This window comes from Amblyomma mixtum, chromosome 3, assembly GCF_055824585.1.
Source record: "Amblyomma mixtum isolate Tamu chromosome 3, ASM5582458v1, whole genome shotgun sequence".
NCBI lineage: Eukaryota > Metazoa > Arthropoda > Arachnida > Ixodida > Ixodidae > Amblyomma > Amblyomma mixtum.
This window is the reverse complement of record NC_143014.1, coordinates 293,892,900-293,919,199: the sequence shown is the minus strand read 5'-3', so window position 1 is coordinate 293,919,199 and position 26,300 is coordinate 293,892,900. Positions and strand designations below refer to the sequence as shown.

At 44.5% G+C, this 26,300-nt stretch overlaps 2 protein-coding genes across 12 annotated transcripts in view; one reads left to right on the top strand and one right to left on the bottom strand.

Annotated features, from left to right (window-relative positions):
- The window catches only part of LOC149355215 (kinesin-like protein KIFC1), a 36,804-nt gene extending 33,806 nt beyond the window's left edge, over positions 1–2,998 (bottom strand). For 2 of the 4 annotated variants that reach the window (XM_089583715.1, XM_089583712.1), the window contains exons 1-2: positions 2,765–2,972; positions 1,568–1,593 (exon numbers count right to left, since the gene is read on the bottom strand). In XM_089583715.1, coding sequence (XP_089439841.1) covers positions 1,568–1,593; positions 2,765–2,774 — 36 coding nt within the window. In that variant the 5' untranslated portion in view covers positions 2,775–2,972. Of the gene's footprint in view, positions 1–1,567; positions 1,594–2,764 lie in introns of all 4 variants that reach the window. The other 2 variants (XM_089583713.1, XM_089583714.1) reach the window with 2 other exon arrangements.
- A 3,650-nt stretch (positions 2,999–6,648) lies between these two features.
- The window catches only part of LOC149355213 (condensin-2 complex subunit G2-like), a 131,171-nt gene continuing 111,519 nt past the window's right edge, over positions 6,649–26,300 (top strand). For 2 of the 8 annotated variants that reach the window (XM_089583704.1, XM_089583706.1), the window contains exons 1-4: positions 8,061–9,314; positions 11,449–11,545; positions 23,020–23,171; positions 24,831–24,995. In XM_089583704.1, the coding sequence (XP_089439830.1) occupies positions 9,213–9,314; positions 11,449–11,545; positions 23,020–23,171; positions 24,831–24,995 (516 nt within the window). In that variant the 5' untranslated portion in view covers positions 8,061–9,212. Of the gene's footprint in view, positions 6,945–8,059; positions 9,315–11,448; positions 11,546–23,019; positions 23,172–24,830; positions 24,996–26,300 lie in introns of those variants that run through there. The other 6 variants (XM_089583710.1, XM_089583705.1, XM_089583711.1 and 3 more) reach the window with 6 other exon arrangements.

Below are 26,300 nucleotides of genomic sequence, written 5' to 3'. Positions count from 1 at the left end.
TTGTTCACCAGGTACCAATATATGTGCACCTGGTCCCACCTAAGACTTTACACAGCTTTTGGATTGAGAAGAGTGATTATTTCTCGCCATAGCATTGTCAGCGGTGACGTACATCAGATTACTGCTAAGACATGCTAACTAGCAGGCTGGTTAACTAATATTGAATAGTTAGCTTTTCAACTATAACTGTTGGTCACCTTAATTATTGAGAGGCATGTAGCCCATCGTAAGCAATATCCATATTGGTTTTGAGAATTTTTTGAAAACCTGGTTACCATCAGCGCTGTGGCCGAACAAATTTCGGCTATTTCAATGACCTACATGCACTGGACAGGATGCTTTGCCTGCGAGCTTCACGAAAGCGCATGTATTTTGGTGTGATGTAGACAAAATTTGTTGGGCCACAGCGCAATAGTAACTTCATTTTCAGAATTCTATGGCTATTGTGCTTGCGATAGGCTACACACCTCTCAATAATAAAGAAGCCTAACAGTAACAGTTAAAAAGTTAACTATTCAACATTAGTTAACCAGCCTGCTAGTTAGCACACCTTAGCTGTATTCTACTGTACTACACCGCTACAATGCTATGACAAAAGAAGCGCTCTTCTAACTCAAAAACCCTATTTTTAAAAATTGTGTCAAGTCTTAGGTGAAGCAACCTGTACATGCACCACGTTCATTCCTACTACAGCAACTTCTGTCACTGTTTAAATGTGCTGAGCACAAAGGCCCTCGGTTATGACAATGCCATGAAGGACAAGCACTTCATGAGCTGTGAAACATGCTCGTCTAAAACGCTGCAGGCCACATCAAAGCAAAGTCTAATGCTGGCAACTCAACATTTTGCGAACAGCTACTGCTGGTTAATGGATGAAACTAAGTTTGACACAATGTCAAGTCTAACACCTAGTTAACTGAGAGTTTATTGGCTCAAGGGTGACCAAGACTAAAATAACGATGTTTACTTAAATTCAGCCATGTGAAATGGGATGGAATCCAAAAATGCATATCAGTAAAGACTGAAAAGCCAGTGTAAAAAGATGTAATAAAATCATGGCATCTAAACATAAAAATAAACAAAGTGCAGCACGTATGGTAAAAGCTGAAACATTTAAATGGAAGCTAATTGCCGGGCCTTGCCACGAGCAAGCAGGTGAGCAGTTCCCTCTCACTGTGCCACCCAGTCTGTGCCAGGGTACCAAGCTACCCTGACAAAAAAAATAAAACACTCAGTAAGATTAAAATTATATTTAATTAATACTTAACGTCACCAAATGGTACAATGGGGACATCTAATAAAAGAGGAGGATTGAATGCTAAATGACATTTGTAAACATTTGCAAAATGAGTGCGGCGACGAGTTTCATGAAATGGACAGATGGAATTTTCATTTTACAGGCAGCACTTTGCAGAATCAACGTCGCTATATGCATTAAACTTTGCATGTAACCTCCTGAGGGTGGCGAATTAATCCCCCTCAGGATTTGAATGAAGGCAAATGTAACGACCCAAATGTGAGGAATATGAACCAGTGCTGTGAACAAAGGAGTCCCAAAATAGCTTACCCTCTGGCCTGAGCCACCGGACGGGGCTGAAAGGAGAAGTGCACACGTCAGCCGCACTTGACAACCAGAACGAATAATTGCATGCAGTCATTAACACCTTACAGAGGCAGAATTTAATGCATTTAAGTACCATTTTCCTGGAACTAACTAGAGATGATTGGAACAAGTTGCCACCAAACCTTCTCAACAAAGCGTTGATTTGATGCAAATGATTGATAACGCCTTATTCTCAGTTATATTTCAGTATGTCTAATTTCATGGCTTGTGCTGTATTCACATTTGCATCCACATACTTTGTATTTTAACATTGCATTTTGTAGTTTAAGAACTGCGTTTGATTGCCTTGTTACTTTATACCGCATTTGCAATTATTAATTATTCATGGCTTTCTGTGTGCATGTTTATGCCCCTCCTGCTTGGGCCTGCTGTAAGGCCTGCAGTATTTTTGAAATAAATAGGTAATAAAGCAACGATCTGCACAGCACGGAAAGCGAGCAGAAACATGCAGTGTTGTACTCGGTGCCTACTCAGTTGAGGCAGCAAAAGAAAGCAATTCCGTTGAAAACCACGCAATATTGAGTGTACAGAGCATTGCCTGCGCACCTGCAATTTTTGCCGTAACAAGCTGCGGATAAAAGCCAGAGGGGAAGCTTGAGGCTTCTAAAGCGGATATATTCGGGGGCTTTGCTTCGCACGCTGTGCTTTAAAACCGGAAAATATAAGCACGCTTGCATCACGCACGTTTAACTCAACGTAAACTGCTCGAATCCGGCGGGCGTTGGCACGTCCGAGAACGGTGCTGAGATTTTTAGCGTGGGGAAAAAAAAAGAAATACAAAGTAAAGCCACAAGCGTTCACACACTGCTTACTGCCTTTTGGAAAGGAGACGCTTTTTTTTCTAAAAGGCTCATGCCGCGAGGAAGCGAACGCTAGTTGCCAAGCGACTACCTTCGAGACGAGCGCTCTGCTAACAACCGACCAACGCTGAACACCCCGCGCAAACGCAACGGCAAAGCCTGCGGTTTCAGAAGTCCTTAACTTGAGCGCTGTTCCCGGAAAACACTAGAGCATTGATTATGACTAGAGGCTGGACGGAAATGAGCACTAACTAGAATAAACGCGCACGAACCAGTTGTGGTTTTTCGTTGCGCGGAACGCCGCCCCAAACATACGGCACCAGAACAAAGCAGCACTCACGTTGGCTCATGCTGTTGCCGGGAGTCCAGTAAAGACAGTAGTCCACAGCGAAGACTTACTAAACAAGATCAATGAAGAAACGCCGCCAAGCCGCGGAAGCTGATATCCCTGAAATGCTGCAGTGGAGAAGTCGCGACGAGGTATTCGAATTCAGCACGCGCTGTCAGCCCAGCTGGCCCAGCCTATCACGTGGCCCTTGAGCGTGGATTTTTTTTTTTCTAACGCGAGCCTGTGGCGCTCTTGTCGCTTTGCAGAAATTTGTAGTTTCTGTATTGTTTTTGTCATTGAGAATAGTAAGAAACTGTATGGTTTCAGTCATGTCCTCGCCTAATGTTTCGGTAAAAGAACAGAAACGAATAAATAATTTCCGCTCATTTCGTTATTGCTACAGGCAGCGTTTATAAGCAGTATGCATTACCGGCATCGACAGCGACAAGCAGGCGAAAGTCGCAATGCACTCTGGGTATTGCGCCGCAGAATCTTCAGCGTCGTCTGCTCGCGGCGTCTGCTAGCGTGCGCTGACCGCACTCCACCCCCTTTGGCCTCCGCGATGGTGTAGTGCCGCGGGCTCGTGTCGTATTCGTCTCAATAAAACGTACAGCACGGCACGAGTGGCGGCCAGCCGAATGTACGGCACCGCATGAGTGCGCAGAAAACTCCACAAGTGCCATCAGCTGCAGGCACTAAAATTTATTTTTTCGTCATGATCATCACCATCAACTTAGCGTAATCATCCGCGAAGCGCCATCGGTCCGACCAGAAATAGCGCGAGCGTTCAGTTGTCGGTCAGATGTTCTTAGATTTTTAACGGTGACGCGGCCGATTTAACGTCCGGCAGTCTATTAGCGGTGTAGATACCTACATAGTTCTAGAGTGGAAATGTTGCCGCTAGCAGGTGTTGTTCCAGGAAAACCTTAGGAAGCGCTGCCATCTCGCTGGCCGCTCAATGGAGTCCGCTACTGCAACCTTACAACGTTTGCTGCTGGCAGCTTCTCGCGTAAGTAACTCTTCTGTCGTTAATCATTTTAAACTCAGTGTCTTTTTCGAGACAATGCGTTCGAATATTTGTGCAGATTTGTGCTTTGCCTTTCCATGGCGTCTTGCCGGCGTGGTTCAAATTTGGCGGGCGAGGACTGCCCTAGGAAAGCTGTAGTCGGCAGTTTTCGTCTCCTAGCATTGCGTACTGCTTTTGAGCTTGCTGCCCTATTCTAATTGCATAGTAGGTGGTAATAATTTCAGATATGTCATGGGCTCAAGTATCGCTAGAAGTGTGCAACGAATTTTTTTTATTTCGTGCAACACACAAGCTTGTGACCACGGAGAGAAAATCAGAAAAAAATTATCTCGGCCTAATCACACGTTTGTTCGGGCTGAAATTTCGCACAGAGGTTGCATTCGGTTGTCAGTTTTGTTTTATACTACACTTAAGTAGGGTACTTGCCTGCTTCGGTCAGAATTATTTGGAAATCCCCACCGTCTGCGGCGACGGAGAACCAAAACCGAAAGGATTCGCAGCAATGGTACCCGTGGTGCCATCTCGCACCCACCAGAGACCCAGCTGTGCTAAGTTGGTGAGCAAATTATCTTTGCTTGGTGCTGTCTGCTGCGAAGCAGCGCAAGACATCACCGAAAATGCGGTCGTACAGCGATCAAGAGGAGGCCATGGCCGTGACTTGGCTATGAGAGTCCAACTCCCCTCCACGCCCTCCCCGGTAGAGGACTCGTTTCTCCGGTGGGTGCGAGATGGCGCTACGGATACCATTGCTGCGAAGTCTTTCGGTTTTGGTTCTCCGTCGCCGCAGATGATGTAGTATGAAACAAAATTGACCACCAAATACAACCTCTGTGCGAAATTTGAGCCCAAACAAACGTGCGGTTAGGCCGAGCGAATTTTTTTTCGATTTTTTCTGATTCACGCAACAGTCGGTATAGTTAAGAAGAACTTCTTGTTGGGCGAGTTGGTGCATACTGTTGTAGGTACGAATTGCGCACAAAAGACACACACAGGAAAAACACGAGGGAGGCTGAAAGAGCGTAGTCTCCATCGTCTTCAGTCTCCCTCGTGTTTTTCCTGTGTGTGTCTTTTGTGCGCAATTCGTACCTACAACAGTCGGTATAGTGCCTAAAATATTCTATTTAAAGTAAGAAACAGCGCGAAGAATCACGGACACACGAAGAACGACACACACACACGAGCGTTCTTCGTGTGTCCGCGTTTCTTCGCGCTGTTTCTTACTTTAAATGCATTACCAACTAGCCCGGAACCTTGCTCTTCTAAAATATTCTGGCCGCTGTGGCAGCCCTTTCCGGACGAACGGTGGTACGTGCCAACAAGCGGCGCGCTTGAAGAATTCGGTTGCCCAGTCTGTTGCAGCCGCATCCGCCGCGTCGTCTGCTCTACGCAATCTGAGATGCGCTTTGCATTGTCACACAAATGTCGCCGCGCTAGCGTTCCCCGATGCGAGACCGTTCGTCGCGCACGCCCGTCAGCTTCTATATGTGGTAACACTACCTATATACCTCTAAAATAATTCAGTGTTGGTTTTACGTTTCATTTTTGTATCTTAATTACCGCTCTAATATTGAGAGGCTTGCACGCTGCCTTTCCTGTTGGTGAATGAAAAAAAAAATGCTCTAAGCGTATACGCTGCTAGGCCGACAAGTTCAACGTGAGTGCAGCGTCTTTTCATTCATAATTTCTGCAGAAGGATGCTTCAGCGAAAGCTGAGCTCGAGCAGATGATCAAGGAGCTGCCCTCGGAAGAACTGGGGCTCCTTTGGGATGCCGCGTTCGAGCAGCTCAAAACCACTATGCGGCAGATTATTGCACAGGAGAAGCCGGTAAGTTGAGCCGATTTTAAAGTGACATATATATATATATATATATATATATATATATATATATATATATATATATATATATATATATGAAGTGGCACTACTGGTGTTGGCGGCGAAGTACGCAAAAGTGGGCAGCTGCCGCCATTAATATATATATATATATATATATATATATATATATATATATATATATATATATATATATTAATTAACGGCGGCAGCTGCCCACTTTTGCGTACTTCGCCGCCAACACCACTAAAAGAAAGAGCACCAAGTTTATAATATATCACTTGACAGCGGTGCTGCTTGAGTGCCCCAGGCCCGATATTTTAGAAAAAAAAAATCTCCACGTAGCACCGAAACAGTATACATTAATGTTACATTTTTATTTTGCTCAAACATTAATTCAGTGTTCTTAATGTCCGTTTTATGTGTCTGTTATGCTATTACAAATGCGCTCAAATAACATATTCCGAACATCAAAACATTTAAACAACATAACTGTAACATTCTCGAAAATGAAGCCACCCTGCAAGAACATGCAGGATATATGTGTGATGGTACACATACAATTTACTATTTTAAGGACCAGCAATGAGGGCGACACTTAATACTCCACAGTAAAGAACATGGAACTCATATACACTATACCTCCGAAAGGTACGGATGTCCTAACCATAGAGTTTCTTACTATTACCTAGAGGGAAAGCTGGCGGCGAAGCACTTCAGCCACCATGGACGCTCAAAGCATCATGGGGCGGTGAGCTACTTGTTGCGGCACAGTCGTAGTTTTTCGGGAACATGGAGTGGCACTACTGAAATGTTTCATTCCAAAAACGCTGTTCGTGTGTGCGCAGACGACTTTGGCGCGAACGCAGTGTGCAAAAACGATAGTAAAGAAACCGCAATAGCACACGACGCCAATAAAGGGTTTCACTTTTTAGAAATGCCATTAAAAACCCTTTTATAGTGTTTAAGCACCAACATTTTTTTTGAAAACATATGTACCTTTAAAAGTGCGCTTGTTAATTACGAAATATTAGTTTTTATTGTGTTCATTACTTGGCCAATAGGAGAGCGAGTCGTCTCTTATTTTGGGCAAACTTTGCACTTAAATGCTTTTCTGCTCGTTTGTTGCAATCATTAGACAAGATATTGAATGTTAGGACGTTTGTAGTTATCAAACAGCTTTATTTTTCTATTATTTTTTGGCCAAAAGTTGCAGTTCCGCAACAAGTAGCTCACCGCCCCATGATGCTTTGAGCGCCCATGGTGGCTGAAGTGGTCTCGAGGGGTTGCCATGCAAACTCCCATAGACGGGCTGCCAGCTTTCCCTCTAGGTAATAGTATAGTGCCTAGAATATTCTAGGCACTATAGTAATAGTAAGAAACTCTATGGTCCTAACAGTGATATTGGCGAACGGGTAACAAGCAAAGTTTTGTTATCAAAGAATTGGGCTGTGCGCGTAATTAATCTGTGGAGGGCACAGCGTTGCGTACTTGTAGTTTGTTCACAGTAAGAAGAGCGGGAAAAGTTCCGGGACCAGTACTTATATATTTAATGTTATATGATTCAAACGTTGTTTAGAAGACAATTATTTATAAAACGTATCGCCGCCGCGGTGGCATATGGCGCTCAGCTGCTGACCCGAAAGACGTACGAGTTCGATCCGCGGCCGCGGCGGTCGAATTTCGAAGGAGGCGATCGAAATTCTAGAGGCCCATGTAATGTGCGATATGTAAGTGCACATTAAAGAACCCCGGGTGGTCAAAATTTCCGGAGCCCACGCGTCCCTCATAGCCTAGCTTAGCCGCTTTGCGACTTTCAACCCCCATAAACCAAACCTGCAAAACAATGTTTATTGAAACGTACGTTAAACAAATGCTTGTGATACAACATATATCTTTGTTATTTCTAATGTTAAAAATGAATAGCCAGCAATATAATGCTCATACTTACAATCCTAATGTTTTAGATATAACGGTATATATGTTAATTTTGATGTTAATGCAACGTTTCAATTTAACCTTGGTACTGAAACTCACATAAAATTTTTATAACTTTATTTGAATGTTCGGTGCTACCTGCGCTCACAGAAAAACGCACAGCCGTGTCGGAGACAGCGTTCCGGAGAAAAGCGAATTCTTTTCGCTGACAGCGTGTCTTGGATCGAGTAGAACTGCTGCAAAGATATTTTCAGTTTCGCGCATTTTGAGCTGCGTAAACTGTACCTTTTTGCGAACATATTTCAACTCGCTGTTTTTTTTTTAGGCGATGTGCATTGTTCGAACAGACATTTTTTTTCGAAATGAGCTGATTCACTAACTAAAGAAAATACCGCGGACTACAGGTCGCACGACTGTCGACAGGAATGAGTTGGTTTCACTCGCCACTTTTTGAAAAGCCTGTTACACTTATCTGGGACACTCGCTTCCGCGTTCAAATTCCTGTGGTGTTGTGTAGCGAAAACTGAAATGTTTGCTGCCTTCATGTGCAAGGGCTAACGCGCGCTAGGAGACTTTACCTCCGAATTTTGGTCCATTTTCTTCTGTCCACGACCTGCGTAGTGATCAGTTTCAGTTCTGGTTTGGAACACTCGGCAGGACATCGTGTGCGCAACACCAGCATTGCAACAGGTTCATTTGCGTGATGCGAGCTGTGTGACAAGTATTGCCAGTGCAGGATGCTATCCACTACAGTCGCGACTAGGATGGGATGAGAAGAAAAATAGCTTGGCCCCCTAGGAGCATCGCATCGACAGCCTCCCGGCACCACCACTACCGCATCAACGGGACAAAACCACACCTCGCGCCACCGCCGAAACCGAAACCACGCTGCTACAGCTGTTTCCGTGACTGCGTTTCCGTCATTTGTTGTCCCGCGAAGATCCCTTCTCCGCGAGGCCTCGTTGCCAGAAGTGTCTGTCAGCTAAGGTAGGTTCGTCGGTGTTCTCCTCGCTTGATATATATCAACCAACGCGATGCGAAATGATCGATTGCCTCTGCACTACGCACGAGAAGTATATACGCCGCGTCCCGCTCCAAACATAGCAGCCGACTCCTGTAACGTCGCAACCCCCAGCGTCTACACGACGACTGCAGTTGGCCAGCTTACCAAGCGAAATTCAGCGCTTACATGTTCCACCGCACTTGCGACGCTATGCGGATTTGCAAGGCCCGGAAGCTGAAATCAAGTCGCACATATCGTACAGACCTGCACGGCGGCGACTGTTCCAAAAAAAGGAAAGCGTTGTTCAAGCCTGTCATGAACGGAACTATCATAAGCGTGCGCGTACGCATCACCACAATGGCCCGATAACAGCTAGGCCAGGAGCATGTAAAGCGCTCTAGCTTGGTCCGCAAATGTCGCACTGCACACACACCGCCCACAAGAGCTCGTGAACCGAAGGAAGTGGACCGGCCATCAGACCAACCGAAAGAGCGCAGTCTGTGCTGTACCTCTGTGCTGTACCTGTCCGCACTGTTCAGCAATATGTCCTGCACAAGGCAAAGCCTGCTGCGTGGAAAGCCGGATCACTTTGCCCGTGTCTGTCGATCTGCACGCCGACCGGAATGCGCGCGCCAACCTCCAGTTTTCAAAGCAGCTGATGACAAACACGAGACGTGCATGCATGCTGCACACACGGTCCCAAGTTTTGGCACCACGGATGCGGTCATCGACTCCGGGACCACTGTCAGTTACACTACAGGTGAGCACATTTATAATGCGCTCTTGAAAAAGTCCAGGCTTGAGGCCTCGATGCATCCCATATCATTCCCATATCATTGGGTCATCACAGCCATTTGCTGACAGATTCTCTTTGGAGTTATGCCATTCGCCAGCACTGCCAAACAGTGATGCATGAAGAAGGCATTCACGATGCTTCTCAGTTGGGAATCCACCGCATCCTTGAGACTGCTGCTAGTCATCTAATCACTGAGGCCACCTGACCTTCTGAGCAAGCACCCGGAGCTGGGAATCGGCAAACTCTTAAGGCATGCTAGTACACTTGCACTGCAATCCTGCTCTACTCCCAGTAGCACAGAAGGCCTATTGCATACCATTTCACTTGCTCTGCTACCTGCCGACACCACTGAAACATTCAGTGGACCCACTCTATACAGGTATAGTAGTTTTGGTCCCAAAGTCATCGGGCCCAAGCTAAGTATACATCTGTGTTGACATGGGGAAAGCCAGAGGGAGCGACATTCCACTCCTGCCCTGAGTGACATGGTTGCTGAACTGACACTTTGCGCAGCTTTTTTCTTTGAAAGCTGATCACTGGCAGCTTGAACTTCATCAAGCATTCTGTGTCATCACCGCATTCACAATGCCATCAGCACAGTTTAGATACAAAGGATTTTTCTTTAAAATATGCTCTGCTCTGAGGTGTTTCAATCAGTCCCTTTGTGTTTTGACAAATAGTGGCCATATTTTTTTGTAACGTGCAGCCTGACTGAGCGCAGATCGTGGCTTTGACAGAAACTCCTGCAGCACTGTCCTGTGATAATTGCCTGTTATCCTGACATGTGCAGAGTGACTTGAGTAGTGATGATGAGCCATGAGCGTGTCCATCTTTTCAGAGACTGACTGGACAAATTGCTCTGGTCCCTCTGTGGTGTCCTGTTTGCGGGTGATTGTGAAGAATGCATAGTTGGTGGTAATTGTGCATTGTAGCGCCCTTGCCTTGTATGCTCAGCGGTGCAAGCATAGAAAGTCTTTTGCTCTTTCGGTTTGGAGATTGCATGTTGCTGCTCACTAAAAGTGTTGCTTTATTGAGAGCACTCTCCTTCTTTTTATTTCTGTTTTCTTTCGGGAGAGATGTACATAACTGGCACTCATTATCACTTTCAGCCAATGCTGTTCATGTGCGTAACTTCACCTGTAATGTCGGTGGCTATCATGAGACAGTGTGGTGGATATCATGTTGGCCGTGCACTCCATGTCCCATGTTGCACTGGCTGCACAGCGCATGTTGAAGAAGGCATGTGTTGCGATTTTCTATGCACTAAGCCTTCAGTTTTCACGATTGCCTAACAGATGATAACCTTGAAGCAGTACTGAACCACTGTATTGTTGGTCACAAGCAATGCTTGCCGTGCAAAAAATATCATCTCGCAAGGTTTACCTAAGCTTGCAATATGAGCAGAGGAATTACCTGTGCAATATTTAGGTTTTGCCGCTTATTTTCCATTTTACATCCACCTGCTCCTCTGGGAGCATTGCCCTGGCCCCCCCGTCATGCCTAGTGTCGCAACAGCCTGGCTACACCTTGAGCAGCAGCATCAGTTAGTATAATAAGTACAGAAAGTTGGGCTAGTTGGTGTGGATTCATACTTAGCAGCGCAAAAAAACAAGGACCAAAGTGCTTGTGTTGTGTCTCCTCGTTCGCTTTGGTCCTCATTTTTTTGCGCTGTTAAGTATGAATCAGTTAGTATGAGAGCTTACCCCTCCTTTGCTGGCTGCAGTATTGTCATGATGAGTTGAATAGAGCAGCTTTGAAAAAGGAAGACCTTTAGACTCCATTTTTGAGCGTTATGAACTGCTACCGTGTAGCTTTTGGCTGACATTCGTGGCAGTGCAGTCTGTCTTTTAATGTGATAACTTAATTACCAGGTTCAAGAGGAGGGGTTTGGGCCTTTTAATGATCGACACTGGCACCTGCTAAATGGTGCCCCTTTTTGTATCGTTTACTTTGTCAGCAGTATCTCTTATCTGAGTAGTTGTAGTGGTGGATCATGCATGCATTTCTGCTACGCACTGCAGTCTACCTGCGTTATGCCGATGCGTTATGCGTTATGTCAGCTTGTTTTAATCCTTCCTCTGTTTCTATGTTTTTTCAGGAGCAAGAATGCCTTCCATTGGTTGCAATATGTCATGCAGCTGCAGATGCCGGTATCGGCTGTGCTTCTATGGTCAACTTTGCACGTGGTCTGAATGGTGAGACTGCTGTCATGGCAGAGCAGCTATCTTCTAGGTTGATAATTTCATGGAAAGCAGGAAGGGGCACCTGTGTTCTTTAGTGGAGCTCTGCCTGCTGAAAAACTTGCTCCCATATTCATTTCATATCTCATTTTTATTACTTTTGACATTGGTTGGTGAAGCAAACAGCTTCTCCTGTAAGTTTCCTTTGACAGCATGTGGAATTCATTACCCATACCTGCACCCAACAAGCACATTGTGAACAGTAAGTTTTCATTTCTCAAGTAACGTGCTGGTGGGCAGTCAAACTGGTCGTATCATTGGAATGGATTGGCTCGCTAGTATAAGTTGTCAGTACATAGCATGCTGCCTTCCACCTTGTACAGAGCTGCTGTGGTCATTAGCGGAGAAAGCTACTTATTCTGCATTTCGTATGCAGCATGCAATTGAGCCAAAGCTAAGGCATTTCTCTACGCTGGCTGCATCCCTGCCCGAAAAGTTGTTCATCATATGTCCATAGTAAAGACAAACATCTTCTTTTGCGCCAAAGCTCAAGCGTCGTGAATGGCAGTGCCCTGAACTTCGTTTGACCCTCTCGCCGTGTTTTCGTCCTGCCCTTCCCTGGGAGCTTGAAAAGTAAGAGCACCATGTAGCAGAGCGATACGCAGCTGGCATGTCTACTTGCTCTACCCCCTAAAAGTAGTTCACCATCAGTGAAAATCGAGCTCAAGAAACCCAACAACATAACCCAGGGTCAAGCAAGCACTTCTAAAAGAAGATTTGTCGCCATTTCATATATTCATGCCCTATCCTAGAGGCAAGTGAGCTAACGGGCCAGCATTACGGTTTTATTTTCTGTGCCGAAACGTCTGGGATTGATATGTGAATAGGTGAATGGAGATGAAAAAACAAGCAGGTTTGGGGAAAGAAACATGGCTGGAAGCGTGTCAGCTGTCTGAAGAAAGAAGTGTATTTCGTTTCTCTGTTGTGTGGTGCGAGGTACGTTGGACAAATGGGGAGATGTTTAAGTGACAGGTTGTATGAGCATCGGTACAAGACTGAAAATCAGCTTTTGGGCCACATAAGTGCTCACTGTAAGGCTCATGAGTGTGCACCAGACTTTAACAAGACCGATGCTCTGCAGAGGGCTCAAGGTCAGTTAAGGAGAGAAATACTTGAAGCGCTTGAGATCAAAAAGTATGACGAGTCGTGACAGCGATCCCTCGGTGTTTTTATCGGTGACTGAGCTCTCATACCTTTGGTGTGATGCCTAAACAAAAAAATGGTATTGCATTGTGTTTTTTTTTTTTTCCGTGCTGTGCATGACTGCACTGATTGTCTGGATGTTTATAACTTGGGCTGCAGTTAGCTTTTTTTTTCGCATAGAATAAATATCAGTTGTTACTGCGCCTGCATGTGTGTCTCGTGTCTTCTGCATCTGCCGTCTTGTTTTTTTTTTGGTGCCTTTAGTAACACAGCGTATTGGACTTAACATGTGGGCATTAGTTACCCTCGTGTGTATGAGGGATATTCAGTTACCGATAGGAGTGCCGCAGCTATGTACGTCATGCTTGCTTTGTAATTGCTTTCTTATCTAGCAGCAGAAGAGTTTCTCTGGGCTTGCAGTCTGAGAGTTACTGATGTAGCTCACCTAACAGTGAAAATTCTGGTCACCTTAGAAATAGTGTCGACTCCCGCTATCTTTGAATGCTACAAATAAATTGTAATTCAAGAATGTAATTCTTATGGTGTGTAACCACCTGAGCCCTTGACGAATTAGAGAAAGATCACAGAAACAAAACTGCTCGGTGCTCTGTTTCGACGACCTTTTGTTACTTTTTCACTGCTATGCTGAGTACTGTGTACCTCCTTGATGTGAATCAGGGATATAGTGGCTCAAGTGCTCGGAAAAAGCACAAATGACCCTGACAGCTTGTGCTTGGTTGGCTTGCACATCTTGGAAATTTCGCTTGATTGGGGCACAGTGACTGGAATTATTGAGGAGCATATACTCTTGTACACCTTTTGTTTTCATGCGATTTTCTGGCTTATCCAAGCTCTGTTTTCAGTAAAAACAACATATTTGCTTCCTCGAGGCTCCAATTTGGGTTCCAATGTAGTGTAAGTTTAGCCCTTTGAGAGTTGCTGCTGTACATGTATGGCAGTGCAGGTGTTTCTCACATGGCCAGTGCTGTACATTTATGGTGGTGCTGGTGTGTTAGGAGTTTCATGCCGTACCAAAAGTAGGCGCTTGAGGGGAGGTGGCTCCATCTCTTGAGACTTGCAAAAATAATTTTTGTGCCTTTGTCTTGCGGGAGAAACAAGTATTAATTTTTGCTTTGTTCATCACATCACATCTGGTGCTAGCCCAGCTCTGGTTTTGTCATGTACGGTGTCTGCTTTTGTGGAGGTGCACAAGAGCTGATTTTTATTTTGATTGGCGCTTTGCTTAGTTTATTACTGGCACTCATGTGGTGTCATAGCTCTCCGCTTTTACTCAGTTTACTTTAAGGTGTTCAGCTGTGTGTCATTGTTTGATTATAGCCACGCACACCATCTACGCTTCTGGCAGTGACAGTAATGGTTTCCAACTTGAAGTACTTACCAAGTAGCGAGTCTTAGTCGGAAGATGGCAGGTCATCTTCAGATGAGGAACTACACGCAGCAGTGCGTTCCTGACTCTGAGGCTAACGCACCTGTAACATCGTGAAAGCACAGGTGCAGTGAATGGGGCTTAAATACCGTTCATCCTAACTTTTTTTTAATGTTTGTACCTAATTTAGCGATTTCTATCATTCTGAAGTACCGTATTTACACAATTGTAGGCCGAGGTGTTTTTTTTTTTTAATTTTAAAATCCGAAGTAGGGGGGTCGACTTATAATCGAAACCAAAGCATGCCACCATAAATTGGGGCGAGACGAATGAGATATCAGGGATGCTACAGCGTGGTTCCATTCTTACTGTGGGGCTCCGTTGCATCCCTCTTGGTGCTGGCCCTGAGCAGCTGCTCTGTTAACGCGCAGAACAGGCATCCCCTTCCTAACGTGCGGCACCCCATGGCGGCTGTCGATAAGCGGCAAACTCGCACCCCCCCGCACTCCCCTTGCGTGGCTGCGGATTGCGGCTACTGATAAGTGGCAGTGCGATAATGCTATCTCATTCTGCTCTTTAAAGACGATGCTCAAGTGTTCAAGTTTTTTTTTTCTCGCTTTCAGTTGCGCACTCGGCACTCAAGGGAGTGTTGATAGTTGCTGAAAGGGCCACTGTTCCAATCGCTGCGGCACAGCCACCACTGCACCGCCACTCGGGATGGCAGTGGTGTCGGTAGCTGAGGGAAGAGCCGACACCGCTCACGTGTAGTTTCTCTTTGGCTTTGACACATTTGACGACTGCTGGCCATGCTTTATCAGTTTTGAACGCAGCGCTTTGTCAGTCGTTATTTGTGTTCCGAGTCCGGTAAGTGTCCGGCGCTCATTCATGGCTACGTTAAAGGTGGCTGTCATTCCTTACGCTGAAGAAACGAACTGTACACGGGGCTGCAAGTTCGACGCCTCGGAATGGGTGATAAAGGTGTGGTGGCTGCAGGGAGGCAAAATTTTCAGCTGTTCCATGCGATGTCGTGATGTGGCTGTATGCGAAGTGCAGAATTTTGCTGAACGACGACGTGAGAACAGTGTGCTATGGGACCGCAGCAATAATCACGGCGACAGCGTTAGTGAGGACGATGGTGTAAGTGTGAACTAATAGTCCATGGAATGTGCCCAGGGGCACGCCCGCACGTGGCAGCCGATAGCGGCTGAGGATAAACGGCGGCGGCCGGATAATGCTGTTGTGTTCCTCTTTTAAAGGGGAATGTTAAGGGACCTCCAATCTTGTTTTTTTTCCTCATATGAGATATGGGGGGGTCGACTTACATTCGAGTCAACTTACAATCGTGTAAATACGGTACTAATAAAAAAACAGACCACAGGGGGCATTTTTTCAAAAAAATTTTACTTTTAAAGGGTTAAGGTTTAACAAGTTCACCAAAAAGCATAAGATATGAACGTACATGAAAATGTGTTTTGCAGAATCAAAAGCCAGCTGCAGCGAAGTTTTTCATCCCGTAAAAGGATTTTTTCTAGTATTACGTCTAGAGAGAGCATTGAAAACAAATGATGGTATGCGTAGTACAAGCGAATGCATCGAAGTCTCCGACGAGAGATTTCACTGCTAGTAGTGCTTTTCCGAAAACTCATTTTGTTGAGAGTAGCCGCAGCTGATGTGAAATTTTGATTATGACCAAACAAGGCAAGGACCGCACCTAAATGCCATGTGAAAAAAATAGTTAGCCGCACAAAACTCACTGCTGTTCTTTGGAAATGCATGCGGCATGTACACCCCGCGTCAAAAGTGTACAGCCCAGGGGGTTTGCTTGTGAGGCTTGCAGCGTGCCTCGTTATGCATCCTCAGCAATCCAAATCTTTCTAAAGAGGGATTGCTTCGAGTCCTACATGCTCCCAAGGTTTGGACTGCTTGATGTGCTAGGGAGCCACGCTAAACATCTTAGAAGCAGACCCCTTGGGCTGTATAGTTGTTGACGGGGACTGTACATTCATGTATGGCATGCAGTTTCATGCCCCAGACAGCTACACAGCACTTCGGCATCATAATATCATCTAAAATTTCAAGGCACTTTTCCACAGTACCAGAATAGGTTAGCCAAGCCATATTTCAGCCACCAGCCTTTCATTCCAGGCCATTCATAAACCATTCATTCGCGGCAGGCCCGGCTAGGTAAGGTTCTCGGCAGTCAACACCTACGTCATGTCGGGTGAATTGCCCAACTGCGCGGTATTCCACCAGGTGCACGCGTCTTCTGTTGTAGACCTTTTTAGCGCGACAAGGGAATGGAAAGAGGTGCTCGTTATGCCATAAATGATGAAAGCAAACTGTCACCGAAACCAAGAGGCATAGGGGATGTCTTTTTTTAATTAATTTTGTAGTTTTTTATTAATGGAGAATAAAAGCAGTAGCAAACACTACCTCATTCCGCCGGTGGGATCCGAACCCACGACCTCCCAGTTTCATGTCTGGTGCTCTACCACTTGAGCTACGGCCACGGCTGTCCAATCTTCTGCTTTCGGAGGTATTTATGCGTAGTGTAACCAAGCCTTGAGTGTCACCAGCGCCACTCTCGTCCATACTGGCGGATGTAGTACGTCCTGTATTACACGCTTTTTGAACTCTTATAATAATAGAGCTCGTTCTCTAAGAAGTCTAGAGCATAGTCACGGTTAGTTTTATTGCATGCCTATTATATTTAAAAGGCATTCCAGCCAAAGTAAAATTTCATTGCAGTTGGCCTTTAAAAGACTATAAGCACCAAATTTTTGCTTCCTTGTTTTCTTCTTTGAAATGACGTGTTGTGACCTTAGTATACATGGATCATACTACGGTGTTCTCCTACGGCTCCTGAATAATTTATAATTGAATTTATTCTTGATGTTGTTTTGGTTTCGGCTTCACGGACCCACCATTGGCTTACGACGTCAAAGCTAGGTTGCTTTGGGTCACGCGAGGCATAAGAAAAAGCTGCAGTATAATCTCTGGTACATTGTTTGTTGTGGCTTTGGCTCTTGAACCAGTCTGACTTAAGTGTTGTAGTGAAGTAAAACTACCTATCATCTATTATAATTGCAGTTTTTTTATGCCTCACATGAACTGAAGCCATCTTTGACGTCACAGCCATTGTTTAGTTGATGAAACAATGAGAGGAAACTCGGTTATAAATTGCGCAGTGGTCGTAGGCTAATACTGTGGGGTGATGCATTTATTCTGACACCTTATGGATCATAACCGAGACGAAAACATGCAACTAAGTCTATGTCTCAGTACTTTAAGTGGGGACGTCATGTTGCATGTTGAATGTGACAGTCAGAAGAATGGGGTACCAATCAGAGGTGTGAAAAAAAAAATAATGCACATCCCCTCCCCTGTTAACCTTACCTGGCATTATCGTCTCCTCCACACCTGTTGTGCTGGCTGTGCTCCTCCTCACCTGCCTGTGGTACAATCTGTGCTAAGTGGTGCAGGCATGCATTCCCTATTTAGGGAATGTGTGGTCACTGTAAAAGGGTGGAACACCGGAGGGTGCTGTGATAATATAAGGAAAGCATTCATTCCAGTGTTCTCTTTTCCTTCCTTGCTGGGTAGTGTGGCACTGAGAAATGCCCGCAATCTTTGACATCTTCACTGAGATTTTCAGCTTCATATATGAGCATTTCTTTTGCGTTCTCCTGGACCTTTGGAATGCAGGGAGATTTTTCCTCTTCATCATCGATGTGCTTGTTTCATCTTGTTGGCATCTGTATTAGCATCCCTGTTTAGTGAAGTAGCCTGTATGTCCCTATGAAGAGCAGTAATGCATTCATTCATTCATAAGTGGTTGGAAATGTGCGCTAAGTTTGCATCTTTTCTTGAGCTGGGCTTCATGTTGTCATTGTCTTCGAAGTTGAGGGACTGCTTTTTTTGTGAACTTCCTGGCAATGTCTGCGTGACAACAGCCTCTTCTGGGTTTGAGAGTTTTCAAAGTTCGTTGCCTTGTCCTTGTGGGCTGTGACCCTCGCTGTGTCTAGAGTGCAGAGGTCTCACTGTCCTTTCACCTCAGCTATTTTAGGCAATGGGGACTCTTACCCAGAGGCTGCTGACACTTTCCAGGCAAGTGTAGATGAAAGTTCTGTTTGCACAAAATGAGTGCGCTAGCCACGTTTCTTGCAACAGTGCTCTTTCCTCTCCCTCCCTGCACACAGTCTGCTGACGAGTAAGAGATAGTGTTTTTTGTTTGGACAATTTGTAGCAGCAGTTTAAGATGGCCTTCAGTTTTTGTGCAAATGATTTATTAGTTGGGCTGACGTAGCTATTTGTTACACGAGTTTAATTGCCCCCTTTCCACTGATGCTGCCCTCTGCTCTTCAGTCTGACAAGTGGCTTGATGTGCTGCATTTTTTGCAGTGTGAGCTGTTCTTAGCTCACTCCTCAAAATGTGGTGTCAGCGGTGCCGTCCGCACAGCCCACGGGTGGGCACCCACTGGTAACAATGCATAACCACCTACGAGCGTAACAGCTAAAATGCAGCCTATCCCGCATATGACGAAGATGCTATAGCTCCCAGGCCCTCACTGTGGTGACCTAGTGGTTACAGCGTTAGGTGTTCTTAGCTCATTTTTGAGTTTTGCGCTCCTGGCATAGGTGTCTGCAAGCACACCTTTGGACACCCACAGGTAGAACTGCGTCTGATTGCCTAAACTTATTGCCTTCGGGTGTGCAGCAGTAAAAATTCACCCCCGACAGATGAGCCCAGCACCTGCTGCACCTCCCAGTACCTGCAGAGTACAAGGCGATGCTCTAACCACCACTAGGCCACTGCTGCAGGGATGGGAAAAATCGCAGGATGGTTACGTGTTGAATTCGAATGATAGCTCGCTAGCTTCTGATTGCAAATAAATGGAAACATGTTAAAGTTATATTAGAGTGGATGCTTTAACCACTGCGGTAGCCGGTAGGTTAGAGCTTCTGCTCTAACCACTGCACCATATTAACTCTGTCTCCATTTCTTTGCGATCACGAGCCAGCTAACGCTGAATCATTTGTGTTACAAACTCCGAACTGTCCTGTGATTTTTCCCTTTTCAATGAAGTCTGACCAACCCTGTTTACTAGTGCTGTTTTCAGCCAGCACTGCCACTTCCCCATTATGCCAAACTCTCGTACTCAGACCCGCTTTGTTCTGGTAGTGCAGAATTCTGTTGCACTCGTCAAACCATTCCTTTGCTCTGTTTGGTGCAAAACTACATCTGTAGCCCTAAGCAAAACCCTGTTCCCGCTACAAGCACCTTCTAGCTCATTAGCATGACCTCAGTCATCTTGGCTATTGTCACGTTTTCGGTAATGCATTTTAGTTCATTTGATTTCCCATGTGCCACCGCACACTGGAACAGTTTTTCTGACTATATATGTTGCTTCTTTATCTGATCATACAAATTCTGCAGCCAGCTGGATTAGTTTCTCATGTGAACAGATCTTTTCCATGGTTTTGAGTCTTGTTGTATTTTAGTGGAGGCGAAATTCGAGGCCGGTGTACTGTGCGATGTCAGTGCACGTTAAAGAACCCCAGGTGGTCGAAATTTCCACAGCTCATCACTATGGCATCCCTCATGGCCTGAGTAGCTTTGGGACGTTAAACCCCATAAACCTTGTTGTATTTTGCTTTTTTTGCTGCTTTTTGCACTACTTGCTTTTTTTGTTGGGGGTGCGTATTGCTTGCATTCTTTTTTTTTTCTTGGCTGTATTTTTTGAGTTTTGTTTGCATTTTGTTATCGAATTTGCATTTATTATCGAACCTGGAGCCTGTAAGGCATCCTGAATGAATAAGAAATGAAAATGCCTATACAATAGTGGACCACTTTGGTTGAGAGCCTCTTTGCTATTCTGTTTCTCTGCATTGGAGTGTTACCACTGGTCATAAAGATATACCATATTTACTCACATAATTTGTGTGCCCCTAATTTATTATTTGGATTTATATAAAAAAACTTCTTCGTGCATATTTTGCGCCCTCTGCTGAGCAAGCACACCAGCATGCATGTAGGTGTGGCTGCAAAATGTGAGTGAATGGTTCCAAAAATGGTAATTCGTTTTTAAATTGGTTCCGGTAAGAAAAAGTAAATTGTGTGCCATTTACTTGGCTTGCATACGCCTGGAGTCAATTCCTCGTATGAAAGGCTGCAAGAGCAAACTTCCAGTAACCTCTGGAGCGTGCTTTGCCAGCGTTGCGCCAGAATAAAACTACCGAAGCCATTGGCTGTTCTGTTTGCTGCTGCTCAGGCGGGCACTGTGATGAACATGCAAGGGTGCCGTTCAATCACCTTGTATCTCCATTTGCCTTTGACTGCTGACTTTGTGATTGTATCATTCCGCGCTTATTGCTTTGAGCTGCGCTTGCGCCGTCGTGCCATCATGCGGGGAAGTACCACTTCTTCTGTATTTATCTGTCCGGGTTGTAAAAAATTCTGCACTAACTGCTGGCCTATATTTGGGCTGAGCAACTGACTATAAGGTAGCTTATGGTAGTCTGTGTTTTAGATAAATAGTTAAACATCAGAACTTGCCTGGATTGTCCAGAATCGGCGAGAAACTGCAGTCGGCTGCAGCTGAATTTTTGTTGCGGCGAGTGGAGCAGCCGATTCGAAAGTCTGCTCCATCTGGGGAACAGCGAGACCCACCCCAGCTCCGAGCTGAGACATTAGTTGCCTTGCAGCTCGCCAGGTGGTGCAGGCTGTGAAATCGGTTGCTCTGCTCGCCACGACGGAGTCGACTCCAGTTTTTTGCTGATTGCGGACAATGCAGGCAAGTTCCGATGTTAAACTATCTAGAAAAAAAATTCAGACTGCCATTGAGCCTTAATAGGCCAGTTTACACAGAAGAATTTTTGTTTTTCAATCTGGACAGGTAAATACGGAACACGCGGTACGTAACCTGGTTCTGAGGCGGCGTGGAGTGAGACGGTCGTATGCATCGAATTTTATTTGGGGTCAACTTTTTTTTTTTGGCTAGCAAGGGGTGCGAGTTGCGGGGTCGACTTATATGCGGCAGTACACAAGTATACATTGTGCGCTATGACCTTTGTAGACATTTTTAGGAAGTGTTCGCGAAATCTCTGCATAATTTGCGCTCCCCCTTTTTTGAATCTTTAATTTTAGGAGTAAAATCCACAAATTACCAGAGTAAATACGGCAGTTAAATACTAGGGGCTAAGTTTCCCCCGCCGCAGTGGCTCAGTGGTTACAGCGCTCGGCTGCTGACCGAAAGACGCAGGTTCAATCCCGGCCGCGGCGGCTGAATTTCGATGAAGGCGAAATTCTAGAGACCCGTGTGCTGTGCGATGTCAGTGCACGTTAAAGAACCCCAGGTGGTCGAAATTTCCGGAGCCCTTCACTGCGGCGTCTCTCATAGCCTCAGTCGCTTTGGGACGTTAAACCCCAATAAACCAACCAACCAAACCAACTAGGTGCTAAGTTTAAAACTGAGTAGTCTCACAGCTTTCTGTTAGGTTTTGCTACATCTAGCAACGAAGTCTTTGTGTCACCTATCATCCTTTATTTCTTAAATGAATGCTTTTTGATGCGAGCTAGCGAACACAGTAAATATTTCTCAGAAAAATGAACTGGGCAGAACGTCCTCTGCCATTTTATGTGCACAGATATGCCACCGGTAATAGTATACTAAATTTCTTTTCTAAACTTTTAGCATCATGAGCATCATCAAAATAGAAAATTATTCCATGATCCCTAAGGTGTTTATTCGACAAATCCTACCATTTTAGTGTTACACTTTCCAACCAATGCGGCACTTCGTATGAAGCTTTGCACATGTGTGTAAAAGTTGACAGCTGGTGGCTTTCTTGAGGGCTGAATGTGGTATCAAGATAACGAGCAGTGCCTGAAAGCTTGGTTAAGCTCACACTTGCCACAGCCAGTGTTTTGTTGTTCTTTGTCTTCTCAGTTGGTATGCATGCTAGGAAGACAGGAAAGGCAAGCTGCAAAGAGCCAAAACTCTGCAACATAAGCCGTGCTGGGCAAACATCACTTTTATTATGCAAATTCTACTGCAGATTGATGAGAAGTGACCTAGCGTTGAGCATTAATGTCTCAGATTTGTTCAGATGTGATGATAGAATGATGTTTTACATGACGGTTTTGATGCTAATTTGCAAAATCTGACTTAAATGCTTTGCCCCCTATGTGGTTGATTGCTGTGTCAGAACGGCCTGCTAACAATGGATGTGAGCGCAAGTTTTTTGCACCATTCTTGGACATGCTACTATTCTGTCTGGCTTTCTCTCTCATTTGTTTTTTTCTTCTGGATGGCAGCAATTTCTGAACCGCCCGTGCAAATAGTGGAGCGGCGAAGTTGACGAGTATGGCAGCCTCCATTGGCGTTTGCACGTGCCCCGAAATGTGATTAATCTCGTGATTCACTTTTGAATCTTTTTCATAAGCATTTGGTATTGGATAGGCAGATATTTTGTATATTCCAGAGTTCAAAATTTTTTTTTCTTTTCAGATAGAACCATGTCTTTGCAAGTTTTGATTATTTGTAATCTGAGACCTTGACTTTGCAAATAAACTTTTGTCGTAAAACTTGAAGCACTTTTAACAAAAATTGTATTATCGAAATGTGTGTTTAATTAGTTTTATTTTTTTATATTGCATTACATTTTAAATCCGATAGTTCTTAGACCAAGAAAATTTAATAAAAACCCATCGAAAAGGCCATTTTTTGCACGTTGGGCTAAGAATCGCACGTTGGGCTAAGTCACAAGTATGATGGTCAGGATTTTGCAGAGGAGCTTCGTTCCTAACCAGTTACCAGACAGACGTGAAGCCTCCCAAGCTGCACTGAATGGCTGAGGCACCTCATAAAGTGCAGCATTTATTCACATTCACATCCAGGCTTTGCATCTCTGCTGGAAGAAGGGGCCTTGCTGAACTCCATCCAAGCGCTCTGCCTTACCTGGTTCCTTAAGAAGAACAGGGGCTGGAAGAAGCTCTGGCTGAGCACATTCTCGAGAGCCATTGCGCTTTCCCTGAAAGAGCACTCCAAGGTGACCCTTTACTCGCAAAATGTAGTTATTCTGTGTATAAGGTGCTGCATGATCTGTGTATGATGGGCCTTGACATTCAGGCATAAAAAATACTTCATGGCATGGAAGAGACTTTTTCCTCAATGCAGAATACCATGTTGGCAGTTCTTGCACACTGCCTAATCAAAGTGCATTCTCTCTGTCTGTATCCTACATTAGCATTCTACACTATAGCTGCGAAATATCTCAACACCTGTCTACTAAGTGTTATTTGTTAAGTTGGAACTGCTTCCATGGACATTGATAAACGATATGTGAAGAATAAGATCCGTTTTAAAAAAACAGTGTTCTCAGCTGTACATTGGGCAATACTGAGACCTGGGAACACGATTTGAAAAAGTCTAAATATATTCACAGCCTAATATACTGGCAGACTGCCACATAGTTGCTTGCAGAGCCTCTTTCGTCATCGGTGGCGTCGCCGCCTGTCGTTGATCTCGGCGCCCAGCCGGTATTCACTGTGAGGAGTTGTGCCCGGCTCTCGTAGAGGAAGTAAAAAATAAACAAGTCAAGGAAGGCTCTCTTACTTGCATGTTCCGATGCAGTGTCTTTCTATTTGTGCAGTACAATCACAATCCCCATATTTTGTATCTCTTAAAATTCTGGCATTCTGAGGTAATTTTTTTTAGTTGAAATTATAGCTAGTTGACTGGAGCTCTTCAATTTTATGAGGAACTGCAGCATGATGTGTGTTAATTGAGAAAATTTTTGATTGCAATAGCATTTATAATTCACTTTTTTTTTGCATGACCACTGACAGCATGCGTACCTTTTCTCTTCTAATCCTTCTCTCCACTGGCTGGGTACAAACTGTCAGCTGGTATCATGCTTGGGTCAGTTGGTGTCCCTGACAGGTGCACGCAACAGCTGCAAGTGCTTGCCTGCCACTTCACATGTGCGGCTGGTGCCTCATGGAAACAGATCTTTGACGCCTGCATGCATTTGTTTTCGATCAGTTTTCTGAATAACAGATTCGTTTCCTAGAGGGTGTGACATCCCTTGAAAAAGGCAAATTCACTGTAGATCAGTGGCATGCTGATTTGGTGAATCAAACCTATGAGCATGACCTTATATTTGAATGGAACAATATGGTGCCGATGTGCAGTAAAAAGGTTATGTAATCAACTGTATAGAGGGCTATAGCAAAATGTCAAAAACTGTATGTAAACTTCTTAAAAATTGACTTGTGCAGAATGTGGCATTGCATTTTTTTTATTAATGATTGCTGAAAATACTTATGGCTTTCTCCACCTGTTGTCCAATGTTCCTGCATAATTTTTTTCTTGTTTCACTATTTCGCCTTCATGTGTTCGTTAAGCTTCTAGTAAGGAACAGTATTATTTGTGCAGGCAGAGTGGGTCTGCAGTGCAGTTCGAATATTTGGGTAGACTGCAACCTGTGCATTTAGTGTTCGTGCTTTCGTCCTTGTGAGCAGCTATGCATTGTGCAGCAGCATGAAACGTCAGTCTTGCTGCTCGTGTAGCCAGTATTTATATTCGCCACATGAGGCACAAGCATCGGATGTGCTTGCATATTGATTTATTCATTTGTGTCATTTTGATCTGACGGTGCACCCACTGTTTCTTGTCAGTACATCACACACTGTGCTTGCTGTTCCAGACAAAAACAGAGGAGCTCATCAAGTCTGTTTTCCTCATGAAGGGTGGCCTGGTTTCGGATGAAAGTGAATATGACACCTTTGAGCTGGCTACCTGTGAGCGCAAGCTCATCAATGACCAACTTATTCCATGTGCTGTGTCAGCAAAATATTTGGATTCTGCCAAGGTGAAGGGCTTTGCTGACCTCATCTTGTTTTAACAGTGAGCAAGCTGCTAGGAGAAAGCAAGTTAACCGTTCCTAAAATGACATGAAGGCAAACAGGAATGTGCTGTTCTGGCAGTACATGTCAATCCCATATATGTGAGATTGTTTATACCGAGCATTCGGGGCCGTTCAGGCCCACACTCGATATTTCGAATGGTGTGCGACGCTCTTCCAAGTACCGCTTCTCGCAACGGCCCTCCCGCAATTGGTTTTTGTGCACTGAGCCGTCTCGGCAGTGTAGCCTGGGACAACCGCTGGCAGCAGTAGCATTGTGAAAACATAAACTTATCTCCTTTGTACATAAACTTATAACATAAACATAAACTTATAAACTTTGGGACGTTAAAACCCCCGTAAACAAAAAAAAAATGTCTCTTAAGGCATGGTTCAGGCGTCCAACGACATGTCAAACAGATACTGCATCATTTTCTTTCCTCAAAAATCAATTTTCAGTTTTCAGTTTGCTCTTTCTTATTTCACTCCCTCCTTTATCCCTTCCCTTGCGGTGTGGTTCGGGTGTCCACTGTAAAGATGTGGCAGTTATAACAGGGACAGGATGTAATGGAACACATTTCAAGCCTTGCATTTTGAAAGAAGTATGAGTGGGAATGTGCCGTCAGCTTTAGCACATAGAAATTTAACCTTTTTTCCAAACTTGGTGTCTGTAACTATTCATCTGATCTAAGTTTGAAATATTTACCCGAATTTAGTGCGGCTATGATTTTAACACGAGGGTAGATTTTGCCAGCTCAAACCAAGAAAAAAAATTTTTACTTATTCAATGATATTGATAAGGCAAGAGATGATTTTTGCTTTCTATTAACATACATTGAAACAGAAGTGTTACGTTCCAGGTTTTTCCCTTTTTTTGTTCTGTATATGTTGTAGTTATCCCACACAGTGGTAGAGTTTTGATTTATATCTGCTCTGGGCTTCAAGCTGTGTTTATTTCTTTTAATGTGTGTTGTTTGTATCCTCTGTGTATAGCACTGCAATTACCTGTGACCTGTATAGTGTCCTGCACATTACTTTTTCTTCCGTTAAAATAATTTGGAATGAACATGTCCTGCAATTCCTGTCTTGGCACATGCTGACAGTAGGAATAAGTAAAAAAGAACAGCAAGTAAATATTCTTCGGAGGACTCAATTGAAAATGCAGCGCTTCCAGAAGAAACTGAATTGCCTGAAAGTTTCAGATCCTATATTTCGCTCATAACGTTTTGAAAAAAACATTGGGATGGTTGAAAATAACTTTCTCAAGTCCAC